The sequence below is a fragment of the Scophthalmus maximus genome, chromosome 11, assembly GCF_022379125.1.
Source record: "Scophthalmus maximus strain ysfricsl-2021 chromosome 11, ASM2237912v1, whole genome shotgun sequence".
Classification (NCBI taxonomy): domain Eukaryota; kingdom Metazoa; phylum Chordata; class Actinopteri; order Pleuronectiformes; family Scophthalmidae; genus Scophthalmus; species Scophthalmus maximus.
In genome coordinates this window covers 9,777,501-9,795,798 of record NC_061525.1, presented here as the reverse complement: position 1 = coordinate 9,795,798, position 18,298 = coordinate 9,777,501, and the positions used below count along the sequence as shown (strand labels likewise).

At 42.3% G+C, this 18,298-nt stretch overlaps 1 protein-coding gene across 8 annotated transcripts in view; it reads right to left on the bottom strand.

Annotated features, from left to right (window-relative positions):
• The window catches only part of LOC118299073 (protein furry homolog), a 50,277-nt gene that overhangs the window by 30,518 nt on the left and 1,461 nt on the right, over window positions 1–18,298 (bottom strand). For 2 of the 8 annotated variants that reach the window (XM_035622463.2, XM_035622464.2), the window contains exons 1-5: window positions 14,303–14,711; window positions 4,757–4,956; window positions 1,488–1,541; window positions 497–636; window positions 278–368 (exon numbers count right to left, since the gene is read on the bottom strand). In XM_035622463.2, the coding sequence (XP_035478356.2) occupies window positions 278–368; window positions 497–636; window positions 1,488–1,541; window positions 4,757–4,956; window positions 14,303–14,519 (702 nt within the window). In that variant the 5' untranslated portion in view covers window positions 14,520–14,711. Of the gene's footprint in view, window positions 1–277; window positions 369–496; window positions 637–1,487; window positions 1,542–4,756; window positions 4,957–6,623; window positions 6,857–10,202; window positions 10,480–14,302; window positions 14,712–18,298 lie in introns of those variants that run through there. The other 6 variants (XM_035622466.2, XM_035622471.2, XM_035622465.2 and 3 more) reach the window with 5 other exon arrangements.

The window sequence follows — 18,298 nt, the reverse complement described above, 5'->3', positions numbered from 1 at the left end:
CTTGCCTGTTTCATTTCTATTTGACAGACAAATATGCAGCACATTAAGTTGATTAGTTTGTTTATATTTTTGTAATGCAAATGGATGGAAATTTTTACATGCAATTAAAGTATATACATCTTCAATATTAGGCCTTAATATTTATGTTAGTGAATCGTGATGAATGTATTATTTTCAGAAGAAGTAAATCCCTGTTAAAGTAAGTTTCATATTATTATATAAAATAATAATACAATCTAAGTGGTGTCTGAGAGGGATGGACACAAAGTCAAGTCACCTGTTTCAAAACTTCTATAAGTACAAGAGAGAAGATGAAGTCAATGGCCAAATCCCTCCTCTCAAGTAGATAATCTCTCTGCTGCTCATCGCTGTTAGAGAGAGAGGAAGAAACAAGAGCAACAGGTTTGTCACAATCATACAGTGCACAATAAGCGTCATCACTGTTTTGTTCCACTGGTGACAAATTGCATGCAGAAATTAATTAAACAACTCTCACTTTTTGGACTTGGTGTTGGCTCTTGGCCGGTACTCGTGAAACTCCTCCTCTAGTCCATTTTGTCTTTTGTACCAGTCAAACAAGGTGCGCAGGATGGAGGGGAGACAGTACTCAGCCAAGGAGCTCATGGTGCTTATCATCTGGAGGAACAAGATGTATGTCGTGCAAATGCATGTTTGGGTTAAGTAGTTAACATACCAAAGTAAGAGATGGCAATCAGCGTTTCCTTTGTTTATTTATACAGCAATTTGAGCAAAAATTACAACAGAGTATATTCTAGGAACTAATCTACATTTTCTTTTCACCATTTTTTTGTCTGTGTAATCCTAAGAATTGATGTAAAACGAGACAGCTCTTCAATTAAGCCCAAAGCAACATTGAGGGCTAGAAATTAGAGTTCAGGGTGAGCTGGTCCTCATTGACACTGCGCAGAGAGACGCGGTGCCCATGGGGCAGCCTCCCTCAGTCTTGGGGGGGGAGGGAGGGGGAAAGGAAGGAACGGGCCGGGCACACAGGAAGGGAGGAGAGTCTGGTTAGGCCGGGGAACACAGCGAGCCCTTCATTCAGCACGAGGCTGGAGAAGAATTCTGGCTCTGTGCTGCTGCTGAATGGCCTCACAGAGCAGCACAAACACACCCCTGTCGCTTCTCTGCGGAGCCACAGACCTGCGGGACACACCTATAGCACAGAGCCAGAGCCAGATCGCAAGGTAAACACTGCTGCCCTTGACTGGATGTGAAAGACCTTTCTGGGGATGTGAGCAGGGCTTTCTCCCATTAGCCCTTTCATGTCGCAGTTCGTGACTCGCCTAGATGCTCATAGAGCAAGGCAAAACAGTCCGATGTAAGTTTAATGTGCGAAATCATTTGAAAAATATAAAACCCCTAACAAGAACCTTTTGCCCTTTATGTTCATCAAATGTCATCTCATTCATCAATCAAATATTGGAAACAAATGCACTAAGTAAAGGATGACATCATTTTTGACTTACTTGGTCAAACTGAGGATCTTCTCCCCTCTGTAGTGACTTTGTCAATGGCTTTTCCTGAAAACACAGAAAAAAAAGACATTATTTCACAACTTCTTTTTAATTCTTGTACGAAATTCCAACAAAGTTCTCTGAAGTTTTGTCTGAAGGTCATAACTCTATCCACCCTGTCAGAAGACTGTGTGTGTGAGAGAGTGTGTGTGTGTGTGTGTGTGTGTGTGTGTGTGTATTCTTGAACAGGGCCCAGTTACAGCCCAGCTAATGAGAAGAGCCATCACTCAGTCTGACAGGGTCAGATAGAGATGGGACATTCATGACAGCTCCCATTATTACACTCTTCTATCATCTCAGATGAAGGCCTTCGTGCTGAGGGATTTAAACTGAATTAAACATTAACTTGTCAACTTCAACAATGAATATATTTATTTTTAGAAATTAGGTGCAGTATGTGGTAAGACAAGTCTAACTGGTTTCAATAAAGGACAATTTAAAAAACAGCAACCAGACTAAACACCAGTGTGTCATTGAGTCATGTATCTTAAACACATAATCATAATATTTTTTGGGGGTAGCTTATATACACAATTATATACACATTACCCCCAAATCCACCCCTGCACAAACCAAAGCATCTGCTTCCCTTTTCCTTTTTGCCATTCTGCACTTCCAGATGCCTCCCTTAGCAGAACATCCCATCACTTGCTTGATGATTAATCCAAAATAGCTGACTGGCTGATGTCTCTGACATTGACATTGTGTGGGCTGATAGTTAACATCACTCTCTCTCTCTCTCTCTCTCTCTTTTGGAGCTGGAACGCCAGCTAAGCCCCCTGCTCTGTGAACCTTTTAGTTTTTGGACAAACGCTTGCATCTGAGGAGCCCATCTGGGCTGGAAAAGACAGATAAGTCGATGCCTCTTGCGCTGTTGGTCTTTTAAGGATTCGACCGCATTTTGTAGCAGAATGATGAGGCAAAATTGACCGTATTAAATCACCTCACAAATTGACAACATTATTTTTGGTAAATGAATTTTCTGCAGCTTAGATTTCATGCATCTGTTATTTAACACTGAGATCATTGAACGTGACAAATTCTTTCGAACAAATTTGTGATGGCAACGAGCAGATAACTGCAAGGCCATAACTCAGCCCGTTCTCCAAGGAGAGGAGACACAAGAAGAGAAACATCCTCCACGCACTTCTCCAGGGTTGCACACTTTCCCTGTGGTAATTAACACTTCCCTGCAGACCGAGGCCAGACACTAACAGCTCCCTATAAATCACACTCCCTAAAAATGGAGACAGCTTGTCCACAGCGGCCCAAAGTAAATTTACATGTCAGCCGCGTACAAACAGCATCAAAGGATAACTATTCGTGGTAAACAGTGCCACAGTGTATCAGGAAAGCCATGTACTGTGTGCGTGTGATGATTGACTGCTGCATGTACCATATTTTGAGTACTTTTCGTTCTAATATAGATCAGCTGGTCATTTTTAGCTGACTTTCAGTGGCACTGCGACACTAATGTGGTCCAGGGAGCAGGTGGTGAGTGGTGCCCACATTAACACACACTGGCTCTTCGCTGTCTGCCTGACTGTCTGGGAACAGAATTATTTATGACAGCTATTGCTGGCCCCATCGATCAGCTCAAACCGGCACTGTGCTAAACAGTCTTTGAAAGATTTTATCGGCAGCTTATACGTTCATCTATTTTTCCGGCAGTGGTCATTAGTCAGAATCTTTAGAAACAATGCAAGCAAGAATTCCACAAAGCCCAGAGCGCATTCCTCCACCAAGGTCGAACAATCCTACACATAACTGTCTCGTTCTTATGGTAGAAATGTAAAAGAATAAAGGAAGTGGTCGGATGAACGAAATTATAATTTTTTTGGTCATAAAACACAGTAAAAGAAAGTGGGAAAAAAATCCTGAATCCACCCCTTAATCTGCACGTGCACCAAATGTAATCGAGTCTTCACAGGCTCAGGCCCGACCCCTCCGCCAAGTTAGGGTAACTGAAATTGACTCTTGCTTAATTCTTCTAACAACAAATAAACCAACAAACAGACATGGGTGAAAACATAATCCCACACAACCTCCATATGCCACCATAAAAAGAGGCACAATCCTCATCAAAACATCAGCCTCAGGTCTACTCTGTGAGTATGGCTGCAGCTATCGATAGTTTCAAATAATCAATCAATTGTTTGTCTTCAGTTGTCTTTAAAATATCGGGATATGGGCAAAAAAAAATCACAATTTTCAGATGTCTTGTTCTGTCTGAGAGATATAGTGCAAAACCTTAAAGATATTAACAATTTTACAACAAACATTTTCTAATCCCTGTGGTTACTGCCATCATGTAAGATAGCTTAAACTCATCATATTACATAAAGGAGTACAATAAAGAGGACATAGCTTTACCCAGGGCTTATCACAGAAATACATTGCATGCAACAATGTCACTTACACTATGAAGCTGGCTAAAATGTTCAGATTCTTTTCTCCCAAACTGCTTCCTGATGGAGCTGCTGCTTCACACAACAGTAGCAGCCTTCAGCTGACAGCAATTCAACGTGACAAGGTAGTTAGCATCTCTGCTTCTGAGACAGTGATTTATCACTGTAAATTTCAACAGTCATGAGCTCCATTAGCAGGAGTCGGGCGGCCTGTTGTCATAAAAACTGATCAACACATTATAAATGATATAATCATAAAGCAGGTGGCAGATGTATTTGAGGTGTATTCTCTTTTCAAATGATTGTAGAATTGATAAAGATTCGGCATAATTAAAGTTTGTAATTCATTGCTGTCATGCAAGCCATCGTGGTCCTGTCCATCAGGCTTCCTGTCTGACTTTGTGTGTGTGGTGGTTTACAACCATGTGGGTCAGGACACCCACATGGGGTCATGAGTTGAGTAACGGTGCAGCAAACAAGAAAAAAAAAATCCTCCTACACAAAATGATGGTTATTTTTTAGGGACCTTTCCACAATCTTTGCTTTTGTTTTCTCCCCATACATCTTCGCATACTGCTGTCAAATGAAGCAGCAGTTACACTCACTCTCTGATTGAACTTTAAAACTCAAAGACCTGCAATCTCTGATGAGCGGTTGGAAGTAGACTAGACTTTATAAGAACAGGAGACTCTGTTACAGACCAATGTCATGATCTCTTTTCCCCCCTATAACACCAACAAGAGAAACAACAACAACGATCACCGCGGGACACAAACAGCAGAAACCTTCCAGTCTGAATCTCTGCCGACTCACCAGCGGCTCAGCCATGATGATGCGGATCTTGCGCTCGGACGCGGTGGTGAAGTTGGCGAACAAGCTCTTGAGGACGTACTCGCCCGGCTTGCTCTCCGGGTCGATGCAGATGGGCATCATGGCCGGAGGACCCTTCTCTCCCTGAGGACAGCAGACTGGAGGGATGGGGGGTTTATTGTATCCGTTCCCCACTGGCGACGCTGCGGAAACGACACAAAATAAGCACAAGATGGGAAACGGCTTTGTTAAGTGAACCGTTGCCAAATCAAGCACAAATGAGCGGGACAGAATCAGCCCCGGATCTGTTTACAAAGAGAGATCGCCGAATAGGGTATTAGTGAGAAGTTTCCAAACATGGACATAAAGTTCCCAAAATGTTGAACATTCCTGAGGGAGACTGACCAAAGGGCACCAGCTTGCCCCGAGGCTGCTCTTTCTTTCCTATTGCTACAGTGACCAGAACACATATGGAAATTAAAACACCACGGCCAGCAGCTGGTGTTTTCATTTCGTACCAAAGATGTCACTGCCCTTTGAGGGAAGCAAAAATCTTGTGCATGTGACCATCCTTCAGCCAGTGTTATGATGTGGCCCACGTTTAATTACAGATGGCTTTGCTCAGGCCATAAAACCCGACTGACTAACACACAAGTTAAAATTTACCTCAGTGTTACACTCTGCTGCCCCCAGACACAAAAGTGCGAAATATAGTGAAGAACTGCATTCAAACATTTCATAAGAACTTTGACATTTTTATTTAGCCTGTAACTCAACAACTCCACCACAGGAACCGCCATAAAGCTGGAGTGTAAAATATTCAGAGAGGTTTTTAGGAATGACAGTAATAGACTTACTGCCTCACAAATACATTCTGCGTGTGTGGGAGCATAAAATACTGGAGATAAAAGTGACTGGAAATCAGAAATCACCTCAGAAGCAGCAGAGTACACACAGCCCAGGGTCATGAAGACATTCAATCTGTCACAGTCACATATGAATCACCAGACTTTGTGGTTAGTTTCTTTATGTTGCTGTTAAATCATGGATCAAAATTGGAAAAATGTTTGAAATCCCACTTAAGAAAACTGGTTTTGAAATTACAAAGACAAAAACATATGGACATATCAGCCTTGTTGCTGCACTATTGTGCAACGTGAAACTGTCATATTGAGAGATTTCTCCGACGCTGAATGTGAAATGTTGAAAGGCCAAACTAATGGGAGTTGTGCAATATGACCAAAGTATAACTTTACCTTTACTCTTCGACACTTGGTCCGTTCTGTCGATCAGTGTAGAATCACTTAAAAACTGTAGGCCTGCACATCTTGTTTAAGCACATCAGGTGAGCTTTGAAAGTAACGTAATTTATGTTCATCTTGTCAAGTTGTGAGAAGAAAAATCCCACAGAATGTATTGGATGAATGAAGGAATCACATAACTGGTAATTTGATTTAATGACCTTTGTATTCTGCCTAAAGAAGAAACCGAAAGCAAAGCATGAATTTTTCCTGCTGAGAGGATAAACAAAGCTCTAATGAATAGTTCTTTACTGAAAACCATTGCCTCTTTACGGGAAGCTGCAGGAAAGTGCAAATATACAAGTGAACATGGAATTGGACATGTTGTGCGGAGAAGAAAAACCAAAAGGAGTTGAGATCCAATCAGTAAACTTTAGAGGCTGTAAAAGTATGTAGCTCTGACAAAGGTGCACAAGCGAGGCTGGAGAAAGGCTGTCATACTGCGAGTCAAGTCTTCTCCTCCAACTCTTTCCAGGACATGAAGCACCTGGGTATTGTTCCAGCATGTGTGGCGATCTCGTGTGCCTTTCAGAACATGCTTCGCTCACTCGTGACAACTCGGCACCTACCCAGGCCCTTGATGAAGCTGATGACGCTGGCCTTACTCCAGCACACAGCCGTCCCGTCCATGGTGGGGAAGGAGGGTATGGTATCCAGGGTTGTCCTGAATTGAGACAAATGCTCGCTAATAAAATCCACCAACGTCCATGTCTTGTGTGTCAGCTGGCTCTGTCCTGCTGGACATAGTTTCCATGGCGCACAGAGCCAACGGCGGGTGTGATTTAAAAAGTGGGAGTAGTGTTTGGTACAAGAGACCACGCAATCTCTAGATATCTCTCTCTCTCTCTCTCTCTCTCTCTCTCTCTGAGCTGCCTTCTCTCGCCTTGTGACCATCCAGTGCCTTCCAAGAGTGAAGGTCAGGCAGGAATTTTTAGCTGAGCCACAGCACAGTGACGAGGTCCAATATGCTATGGTGGCATAGTTGTGGGACTATTTTTATCCCGGGGTACACACTATACTGACAGAGCAGCCCCCCCCCAACCCCTTTACTCCACCTCTGTGCTCCTGAAGCATGAGGCACAGACGCAGAGAGTGTAAACACCGCTGTTGACCAGACACTGCTTCAGCACACTTCCTTGAAAGTCAGCAATAAAACTTAATCTAAGATTTTAAGAGAATTAAAGGCTTATTCAAACACACAACGGCCTATGTATCTGATTGAACATGACTGATATTACATCATTTTTCAGGGCATGACATGTTCAATAAAATTGAATCAATATCTCATTTGAACTGAAATCCGCCCAAACGACTCTGACCATACAGTAGATGGGAGGAGAAGAAAGCTGCAGTGTGCCAATGAAGCCCTTTCTGACTCAGATGCAACATGTGACTCTGCAAACAAGGAGATTGGGCACAGTGCGGATTACATCATCGCCATGCTGGAAACACCCTGAGCATGGTGGTGCTCCTGGAAGACAATACACACAGGCAAACAAGTGTCCCTCTTGCACACACACGGGTACTCGTACACACACACACACACATGCGCATACAAAGAATGCAGTTCCCCTTTATTCAGTCAACAGGGACTGTCCCACTGAGTAAACAACCACTTTCGCAGCCGTTTGTGAACAGAGTGGGTGGATATTTAGATACCGCTGACCTCCATAGCTGAACCAGAAATACCAATGTCAACATAGACATTTCAGAGCACTTTGTCCAGCTGCAGGGAGAAACACTGACGGGGCATTTCTGCGATGCAATGCCAACAACATAACTATTTAACCCCCTTATTCAGGGCTGTGCAGTTTAAAAAAAAATAAATATATATATATATATATATATATATATATATATATATATATATATATATATATATTATTCTTCCTGACGGGAAATAAAGGCATAATGTTCTTGGGTTTGCCAACTAACGTAATAACCAGGAAATCTGTTCCAGCTGGTTTAACTCGTAAAGTTTTAGGTCGAGGGAAATAACCTGTTAACAAGCAGCTGTGCCACATTGACTATTAGTTCCAAAATGAAATGGAAACTGAACAAATAAATAGATCTTACATTTAATCAATGACTTCATTGAAAAAAAAATATCTAGAGACAAATATGAACTATTTTTGTTGAAACATTTATCAAAAGTGGACACTACAGCTGGAGCCAATGGAGAGACTACATCCTAACACTAATACTTTATCACTGGTTCACAGTCTGAGTGTCTCCAAAATTGGAGTTGAGCAGAGAGAGTGAGAGAGTGATTACAGACCTCTGTGTAAAGCAGATTAAAATGTCGGCCTCAAACTATTGACCATCATCCCCGTTTTAGCAGGCTGACATCATGCTGGAAACGGCCGCCTGCTGTGAGGGAGAGCGTTTCAGGCCATTTATATAAGTCACTGTTGAAAATGCCTGCATCTGTCTCTTTCAGCTGAACGGAAGGGAGTTGACTTCTGCAATCTACTTTCTTTGAACAAATCTAAAACATGGAAGCGGAACAATTTAAACACTTGGTCCAAACACAAAAAACTGAGATATAACAGAAAGAACAGCAACAAAAAAAACCCCTGAACATTTCAGTGTAGACAGTCAGAAAACTGTTAAGCAGAATATGAGTATAACTCCATCTCATAAATGAAAATAAATGGCAGCTGAACAACGTGAATAATGTTTGACTACTCATCTCTGGCTCTGATTGGCTGATGGAGGACCAGCCCTCGGGCAATTTGAACTCCAGACCTGATGCTGTTGCTACACAATGTCAGTTATGTGTTGCTGGTCGTCGCTGTTTTATTAGAGCCAGACACACTGACTTATGACAGAAGGGTCTCGACTTTGTTTACCTTATGGTTACAGTGTAAACAGTATGACAGACCAGCAAGGGAAAACAGGCGGCCGATTCCAAGCTCTAATTCCGACAGGATATATGTGTGTGTGCGCAATAAACATTAAGCACTGCTTGTTTACTAATAATCCGTTTGTGATAACCACACACTCTGTGTTGTGATCTCTCGATACATTACATGAACTGCTTGTGGAAATGGCAGCAGAGAGATGAGATCAGGAGATCACATATTAAATGAAAGTGTTAAATCCATTGCCATGGGTCACGGCTGATACAGTACAATGGCTGCATGTGCCTTTATCAGCAAAGTGACCCACTGTGAGGATTATGCAACATCATCAGGAGATGGGTCAATGTTGAGTGTGTAGACAGGCACAGCTTGTACTTAGGTATCTCTTTACATTCAGATGCAATATATACATACAAGCATCTGAGACGTGCAGCTGAACTGCTCAGATTTTAAGAACTGTTACATCAGATATTGCTTTAGTTGCTAGGGTATATTTGGATTTACTGGGCAATGTATGCTACAAGTGCTTAATCTCTCACTTTTCCCACTGTTCTTTTGGCTTTAACGTCCAACTTGCTTGTAACTCATGTTACTTGTTTCTTATAAAAAAGGCTTGTGTCATGATCAGAAGCAGGAAGGCCCCCCCTCCCAGCCTCATGGGCCCTGTGGACGGCAGTGGAGCCGTTCACCCTGGACAGAACATGCAACCAAGCTGAACCACCACTAATCCTATTACTGTGTCCTTGCTCTTAATAAGAGCTTTTTAGACCCTGTCAGAGACTCGCAGACAAAAGAAAAACATGGCGAGAATCTAAAGAGAATCAGCAGAAATCAAAATGCTTGATCGCAATCGGTTAGTGCACAGGTTCATATAAGTGCTGTTGTGCAACAGTCCTGCGTGCCTGTGCACAATCAACGACTTCTCACCTGTAGCCCTTGCTAGATACTTGGAGTTGTGTGTGTATGTGTATGTGTGTGTGTGTGTGTGTGTGTGTGTGCGTGGTGTGGCTGTTGCTATGAGACTAGTGAAACCCTTTTTTGAAATGTATGGTTATAATTATACTAAATATAAGATGCTTCCAAGTTTAGTTAAGCACTTACTGTCATGCGGAACAATACAACCATGTACAACTCCTTCTATAGCAAGCTACTATATTTCCCAGTCATGGACCACAACAGGAAAAGACTTAAGAGAGTCAGATTCTCGGTAGCGCATCAGTCTGTCAGTCAGCGGCGTCAGCTGAGCACAACAACCACGACAACAAGACACAAACTGCTACTCACTGCCGCTCCACGATTTCAGCAGGGATTTGATGCTGATTTCGAAGAAGCCCGAGTCCTGCTGGCTGGCCATGGCTGCAGCTCCCTGTTGAGCGTCCTCCCCCTCTCTTAGTTGTGGTTTCCCTCCAGTAGCAGCAGCAGCAGCAGCAGCAGCTGAGCTGGGACCAGCAGGTAGTGCCTGCTGTCACCTTTCTGTGACGCACACAACGCTGTGCTGACGAGATCCTGACAAAACACACGAGCACCGCTTTACCCCTCCTTCGGTGTCCTGTCCTTGGCTGTCAGCCCTTTCTCTCTCCCTCCCTCCACTCTCTCTCAGCATATCTCCCTCTCCCTCTATCTCTAAAGCTGTGGCAGGCAGTGGGCGGCAAGGCAAGCTCCCTTTAAATAAATGCGCGGAGGCTGAGAGTGCAGGAAGCAATCCTCTTAGTGGAGCGCAGTTAATAATAACTACTGTTTGTCTGCGTGCACGGCCCGATAATGATGAGAGCACTGGGCTTGTGCGTCTTTCTGCAGGACCGGAGTATGTGACCGGGGCCGCCACCACTGACAGATAGAGCTCACGGGAAGCATGACACATTACAGGGAACAGCTGGGTGGAGAATGAAGAAGACACTGAAATGGTCAGCAAGCAGATGGGATTAACTGCACATGGGGATGTGCATGGGAGCAGGGGCTGACTGTTGCCTTTTAACTCCTTCACCTCATCGCAGCACCAACGTCACACCGCTGTCAAATTAAAAGCAGGTCAGACATTGTGCATGCCCTTGGTTTTTCTACACTATCAATTTTTTATTACCTACTAATCTAGCAAACATTTTTCAATCAATGGATTTAAAAAAAGGCTCAAATGATGGAGACAGGAGACTTTCAAAAGCCTTCAACTTGCTAATTTGGTTTTGTCCTACGTTTTAGCAGCATATTGACCTTGATGAATAATCAATCGAATAAAAGACAACATCGTTGACAATTCCTTTTCAACAAATAGTTTCAGCACTATCGCTATGATTGTGCACATTATCTCTTAAATAATGCACATTATAAAAAATTTGACAGAGACAAAACAGAATGAAGGGCAAATCCAAAACCATTAATCAAACACGTTTAGATCAGTATCATTGGCCTGTGTGCAACGGCTGTGCAGCAGACAAACCAGTTCTCTCTTTGTCTTTTTAATGGATGCCATTTAAGTCCTTCTACCACATTCAAAGTAAAATGAAAGGAATATAAGTTTCCCTATTGCTTTTTCTTGTACACGAAACAAATAAATCCAATATTCACCACATTTTACTATGTAAAAAGCAGATGCATGACTTTAACCATATGGACCATAAAACACATCCTCCAATCCCCCTTTCTCTGCTGCCCCTCAGCGCTCTTAGTATAATCCTATCAGAACTCTGTCTGTCCATCAAGCGACGGCAACTTGACCTCCATTACATAACACACTCTGCGATGGAGAAGGCATTACTGGTTGCAGTGTTTGGTAAAGACCCAGGTGTCCCAGCTACTCCCAGCACAATATTGCCTCTCCTGTTCTGTTGTGATCTGGTGTCTTGAGTCAGACAGGACATCTTTGTTTTGTAGACTGTAACATAGTTGACAGTGTGTATGTGTGTGTGTGTGTGTGTATGTGTGTGTGTGTGTGTGTGTGTGTGTGTGTGTGTGAGTGTGTTTGTGTGTGTGTGTGTGTGTGTGTGTGTGTGTGTGTGTGTGTGTGCGTGTGTTCCTCCATGCACCATCCTACCCACAGCACTGACTTTGTTTTTAATCATAGGAGACATAAATGACCCACCTTGGACAAAAGTGCTGTTGTGACTTACGACATATGAGGGTTGTATTTCCAACCTGTTACGCTTTGTTAATTTTGTCCTAACACAGCAAACTAACACGCCATGGACAGAAGGCATGTGAGAGGAACATGAGTGGGGGATAATGTGTAGGCTACACTTTGCAGAACAGTTCTGCCTGTTTTGCTAGAAGTTGTCATAACAACGCAGCAACCCGTTTTGAACAGCGTAGAGAAGATAAAAATAGAGGGTTAGCTCCTGATAGTGGATAATTTAAGACAGCAGCTCGCAGCGGTCATAGAACACCTTAGTGACACTGACAGTTACATGGTGATGATATAGTCAGTGAATAATATATTGCTACAATCTGTGGTGTTTTTACATACGGTACCTTGCTCTAATAAAGAGTGTAAAAATCTGCACAGGAACCTGATGAATGTAATATGTAAAATGTCAGATGTTAAAAGAATCTTTGCCTATAATAGCACAAAGGAGTCAGGCTTAGTACAATAACTCAAGGTCAGCATTTTTACTAGATTGCATAGTATCGTTAGAGCAAAAGGCTCTATCACTACAATCAACTCTATCTGTCAGTCACCAGTAATGTGATAATGTGTCTGTTTTTTCACAGGATGAAGAGTTTAGGATCCTGCAAAGCGACTCTGTTCTCATGTCTTAAATGTTTATGGAGAAAATGTGTTTCAGACCTGTACTAACAGCCATGAGGGACATGGTCAACTAATCAGAACAAATTTTTACTAAATATGGCAATGCCTGTTCTGGTCCCAGAAAACAAAACAGAGATCAGCGCAAATGGATTGTTTTAACACTGAACAAACACAGTTCACTTCCGTGACTTATCCATCAGTTATAATCTGGTCAGCCTGCCTTGTCCAGTGAGAGGCCCTCTGAGGGGCCAGCACTTATGTAATTCCTAGTAGTAGAATCATTTTAGATTTATTTTGTAATTTTTTCTTTGCTTGTTTGTGTAGTTTAGTTCAGGGCGGCTCAAATTTAAGATTAAGTTTGAAAGTAAAAGATGCACAACAACACAAACCACATTGCTGGCAACTTTTATGTAATATTGTGAGTCTAGATCCCGATCACAGAGCAGCGCAGCAGAAACTATGTAAAAGTTGAATGGGTTTCTTTGTGCCTCGGATAAATTGTGTCAATTCTATAAAACTTTTAATGGTAAGAATGACATCTCAGGTCACTAAGGGTCACAACACTGGATGCAGACACACTAGTAAAATAGTCAATGAGGCAGTGACTCTTCCTTCTCATTAGAAACATACCACAAAATCCAAAACAGAGACTGTGGCTGTAGTTGTACCTGACAGGCCAAACCTCCTACAATTTGTGAAGCACAAGTGTAATAGAGTAGAAAGCGATGAGGCAGACTGTACACGTTTACAGATATCTAAACTGTCAAGGCGGATCAGAAAAACATCTGTAATGATTATGCCATAGAAGACAACTAAATGTTTGTCCCCGTCACATTATAAATGAAACTTAGATAGTGTTTATGGCATAACACCTCCACTGGATATTTCCGAGGTGTCAGTGTAGCTGCTGCCAAACATTTAGACATAAAGCACTGACAGTTTGCTGGACCTGTTTCTCTTCTTAAGAAGGAAACTGCTTCAGTAACACTCTCATTATTATGTTAAGATTGCAGGTTTGTTAATTGGCCGCTTCACCGTCGATCGTGTTCAGTCTCAAGCAACACGTACAAAACACAAACAGATCAGAAATACATTGCTCGTGACAAAACTAAATATCGTAAGCATTTTTCTTTAATTAGGCTAGAGGTTGGGTGAAGGCTCTGGCACTTATTAAAAGCATTATCAAGCTCTGATGAAGGTGAAGAATGTGAGGTATGTCTGTCTTGTTCAGCCATCTTTGTCATTATCAAAGTCTCGACTCCCACTTACTCTCACTCTCTTCCCCTCTCATTTCTTCATCTTCTAACTGTTTCCTTGCTGCTTTTTAAAAATACAAAACATAAGCAGTACAGACATTTTGGGAAGTGAAAGCAGACACACAGTTTGTGTCATTGAGCTCAACTCAATATTATTGTGTGATGTACTCTCCCACAGTCTGAGTCCAATATTAACAAGCCGTCGTATTCCTATGTAGCTATGACAAATACGATGGGGAGGTGAGGCATTCGACAAAGTGATGGTAGTAGTAGCTGAAATGGTCCTATTGCCTCTGCACCACATGTTCCAAAAATCACATTTCTCCCAGATTAAAAACAGAATTCCTGAGGTGATTACCACGGCTTCACAGAGTCAAAGCAGTACCTACCTTCAAGAATGGTGGGCCTCTTCTTATGGCGCATCTTTTTAAACTTCCCCCTGAAGTCCCTGGGTGGGAACGGATCCAGAGGTAAGCTGGCAATGTGACCCAGGACAACCTCATCCAGTCCCTCAGAGCAATCTGTCTCACTCTCAGCCATGTCTCTCACAGAACTCTCCTCTGAAGACATGTTGGATGGCAGGGAGCCCACGGCTACTTCTATCATTCTTCTAAAGGAGTCATTTGAAGCTGTGCCAGGTTTCCCTCAAAGTGTTTAAATTTTCTCTTCCTTTTCCCTCCTTTGAGCTACTTTCTCTTAGCCAGGCAGTCAATTTCTGCCGTGCAGAGAGATGCAGCCGGAGCTGTCAGCTTCGCCCTGCTAATGTGTATTAAACACTGCACTTGTCAGGGCAGTTCAGCAAGTTACAGTAACATTTATGAATTGGTCAGGTATTGGATTACTTGGGAGCCTCCCCTTTTCGGCGAAAAGGCAAGAGACAGAGAAGAGAGGGGCAGTCATAACTTGAGAGGGAGGGAGCGGGAAGGAGAGGCCGCTCTGACAGCTACAACATCTCCACCTACTGTATGGCCACGAGGCAATCCTGAATAAATATGCCGTATTTGTCTTGGAGTCTAAACATCAAAGTCTAAACAGACACGTCTTGCCCCTGGCAGTGTTAATGAGCCGCAAAACAATCTCTTAAATAATCATGTGCCAGCCCAAGAATGTTGAGAATATGTCAAAGAAACAACTCCTTCACATCCAGCAGTTGATGTCCTCTGTGTCAAGGCCAGTGCTGTTTTTCCCTCTGCATTGTTTCCTGGAGTTTAAGTCTGGCGTCATTCAGGAAATTAGTGAAAAGTGTGAAACAATCCAGCAATAAGTGCTTCATAAATCCAGGGGAACATTCACGATGTTTGCAGCAAATGCTCTACTCGGTCTCTTTTCAACCTCTGAAGTGAACACTCACGGGACACACCTACCTAGTGAACCAGTTTTTCCAAGTCTGACCTACATCAGCAATACAAACACCCTGTGTATGTACGTGAAGCTGAGGCGTTTTCTGTTTTAGGAAGAAACCACAGATAGAACATGGAACAATCAGCATATACACTCTGGCTCCTTCACGTCACTGACTCCTTTAAACAAGGACTTGTGTGTTGCCGTACAAAACAATGGGGACATGTTTTGTCAAGCATCACACCTTAACATGACTGAACATACAGGGGTGTCAAAGAGAATGGAGAGCCCCTGGCAACAAGTTTTTCCTCAGCAGTCCAACAGTAATTTTCACTTCTCATCGACTTGTCAAAGAAGAAGGTAGCCTAAAGAAAACAGTTTCAGCAGAGTGCTTCTGCAGCGGCACACGTGAGAGAGAAACGTGCATTCATCAGGTTTCTACCACTCCTGTGCAGTAATGTGCAGTCAATTACAATCACCCATGAGCCTCCTGACCTACTTAAAACACGTCCTTCAGGAAAGGCATCATCATGTTGTGACAGTAAATAACAAGCAAAGCAAACGACAAGGCTTCAGAACATCTACAGTAAAAACATACTTTCTGTTTGGGGTTGAAAGGCCTGATAGCAAGTCTGAAGATCAAAGGAAGGAAAAAGTTATACACATAAACTGTATATAAACTATCCTTGAATACAAATGGCTCAAGTTTCTTAATATATGTATATATACATTTAAAGTTTTTGACTTAGTGTTGGATTTAGATCTTTTACATCTACATTTGAATGTGATCTTTTTCTTTTATCAGATATCATTCTCGTCTCTTTCAGTTAGGTCCTTCATATTGTGTCACTGCTTATTCTTCTGCATATTCATATATTTATGTATTCAGTAGAAAAAACAACAAAGTACCTGAGACAAAGGCTACTGTACTGTAATGAATTATTACTGTAAACGTCATGAACAACCACAGTATGTTGTAGTAATAGTGCGCCCTCTAGTGTGCAATAAAAATACAACAAAAAAGTAATTACATTTTAGTTAAAACCAACATTGCAGTCTATCGCCATGACACCAGGATTCACAGTCATCATTCAGCAGGAAATAACAGCAAGGGTAAGAGTCGACTCTTCTGATTCTTTCTCGATGTAATTAATGATTTTAATATTTTGCATGTGTCTTACATCTCCAAAACGTACACAACTATAAATAAAAACTCACCTTTCAGAGATCAGTCTGGCTTTCAATTTAAAAGTTCTAACTTATCCCGCAATTCTGAATAGTTTGAGTTAGCCAAACAGGAGTTTGCATATTATAAGGGGACAATTCTTATTATATTACAGCAACATACAAATCTATAACAGCCCATAAAACATGCAAAAAAGACAAACAGTAGACTAACAAAACACCCAATAAACCTTATTCACCTTGTACATTAAGGCAAATACAAGCAATAAAAGTACAACTATGCTATGCTTCAAAGAATACTGTTGTGCAATGAAAACATGAACAGCAATCAATAGAAATGTACAAGTTTTTACATTTATATCAGCTATTATTTCTCCTGTATAAACTTTTGTCAAGTCTGAAATCTGACTGAACCAATGAAAAGTTGACTCCAAATAAAATCTAGCACAAAGAGCAAATCTGCTCGGGGTTCGTTGCTTACACCACAATGTGGAGCAGAGCGGGACTGCCTAGACTGAGCAATGAGGTTGGAGACAGCCCGGCCGCTGAAACCAACACCCTCCGGCAGAGACAGAAGGCTGTTTCCATGGTGAGACACATTTCAATTTGCACAGGCAGAGCAGCACATGATGAATAATTGATAGATATCAGGCCCTAATGTTAGCACAGACCAGCTGAAGGTTAATTCCAGCCATGCTCATGGACTCTTGGATAACGCACTCATGCAACAAGTAGACAAACGCATTGTGGGAACTGATGCTGGATACAGACGACTGTCAGTAACACAGTGTGCCCGTGAGGTGCGTTTTCTCTGAACGGTTTTCTCTTGACGCTCAGAGAAAAAGTAACTTTACACGGGGCTGTTAAAACATTTACAAATCGCTTGCATGCTAAGTCAAAGGACTCTGCATAATGAAAAGTTAATACGACACGGGATCAAGGCTGCCACGACTGTTACAACCTGTCGTAAACTTTTACACATCAGGCTTGCCACTGTTCCCTGATCCTGGCCACAATGATGCACCCATCTCCAAGTTTTACATATTTTACTTTGCATAAGAGGTGAGGTAAAGAGAAAACTGACGAAGAATCAACGCAGAATAATTATTCAACGGTTCACCTACTCTCTACAATGGATCTGTTTCTGGGTTGGGTCAACACACAAAAGCGCCATTCAAGGCCTGCAAACACGCTCACATGCTGCACCTGTTCCCAGCAATGCCGGCCTATTATCAACCTGAAGAGGGAGGGGCCTCATACTGAACACATGGAGCAACTGTGGCCTCCCCCCCCCCCCCCCCCCCCCCCGCAAAAAAATGAAACCAGGTGAGCACTGTGCATATCCAGTGACAGTGAGGTGATAATGTTCTGAAGCATTCCACATCAAGCCTTGCTGTTTTGGGGGGAAACATATGCATTGATTGCACCTGAGCGTTTATCCAACCACAGCGTTGTTCACATGCCAACTTTAAAGTATATGTTCACGACTGATTCTGTCTTTTTCGCCAGGTGGATGCCCAGGGGTTTAAACCAAGCAACTTAGAAGGGATTATAAATATCAAAAAAGGAGAGATATGCTAAGCTGAGTTTTTAAAGCCCTCATTATATCCACTGCCTACAGGCACGCACAGTCCCTCTCAAGAGGGAGGGTTGGAAATGTTCAAAAGTACTTTAAACTTCTTTGCAAAAAGACACCTCAATATTCATATTGCCAGCTTCTTTGGGGATGGCCCAAGTCTAAAACATTTATTTCAAATAACTATTTATGGTACAAGTGGTTATGTGCTTTTGTTGTTTCCCCTACTCGCCTTCTTAAAGAAAAAAAAACCCTTTGATCACATCTAACTGAAATGGAAGTG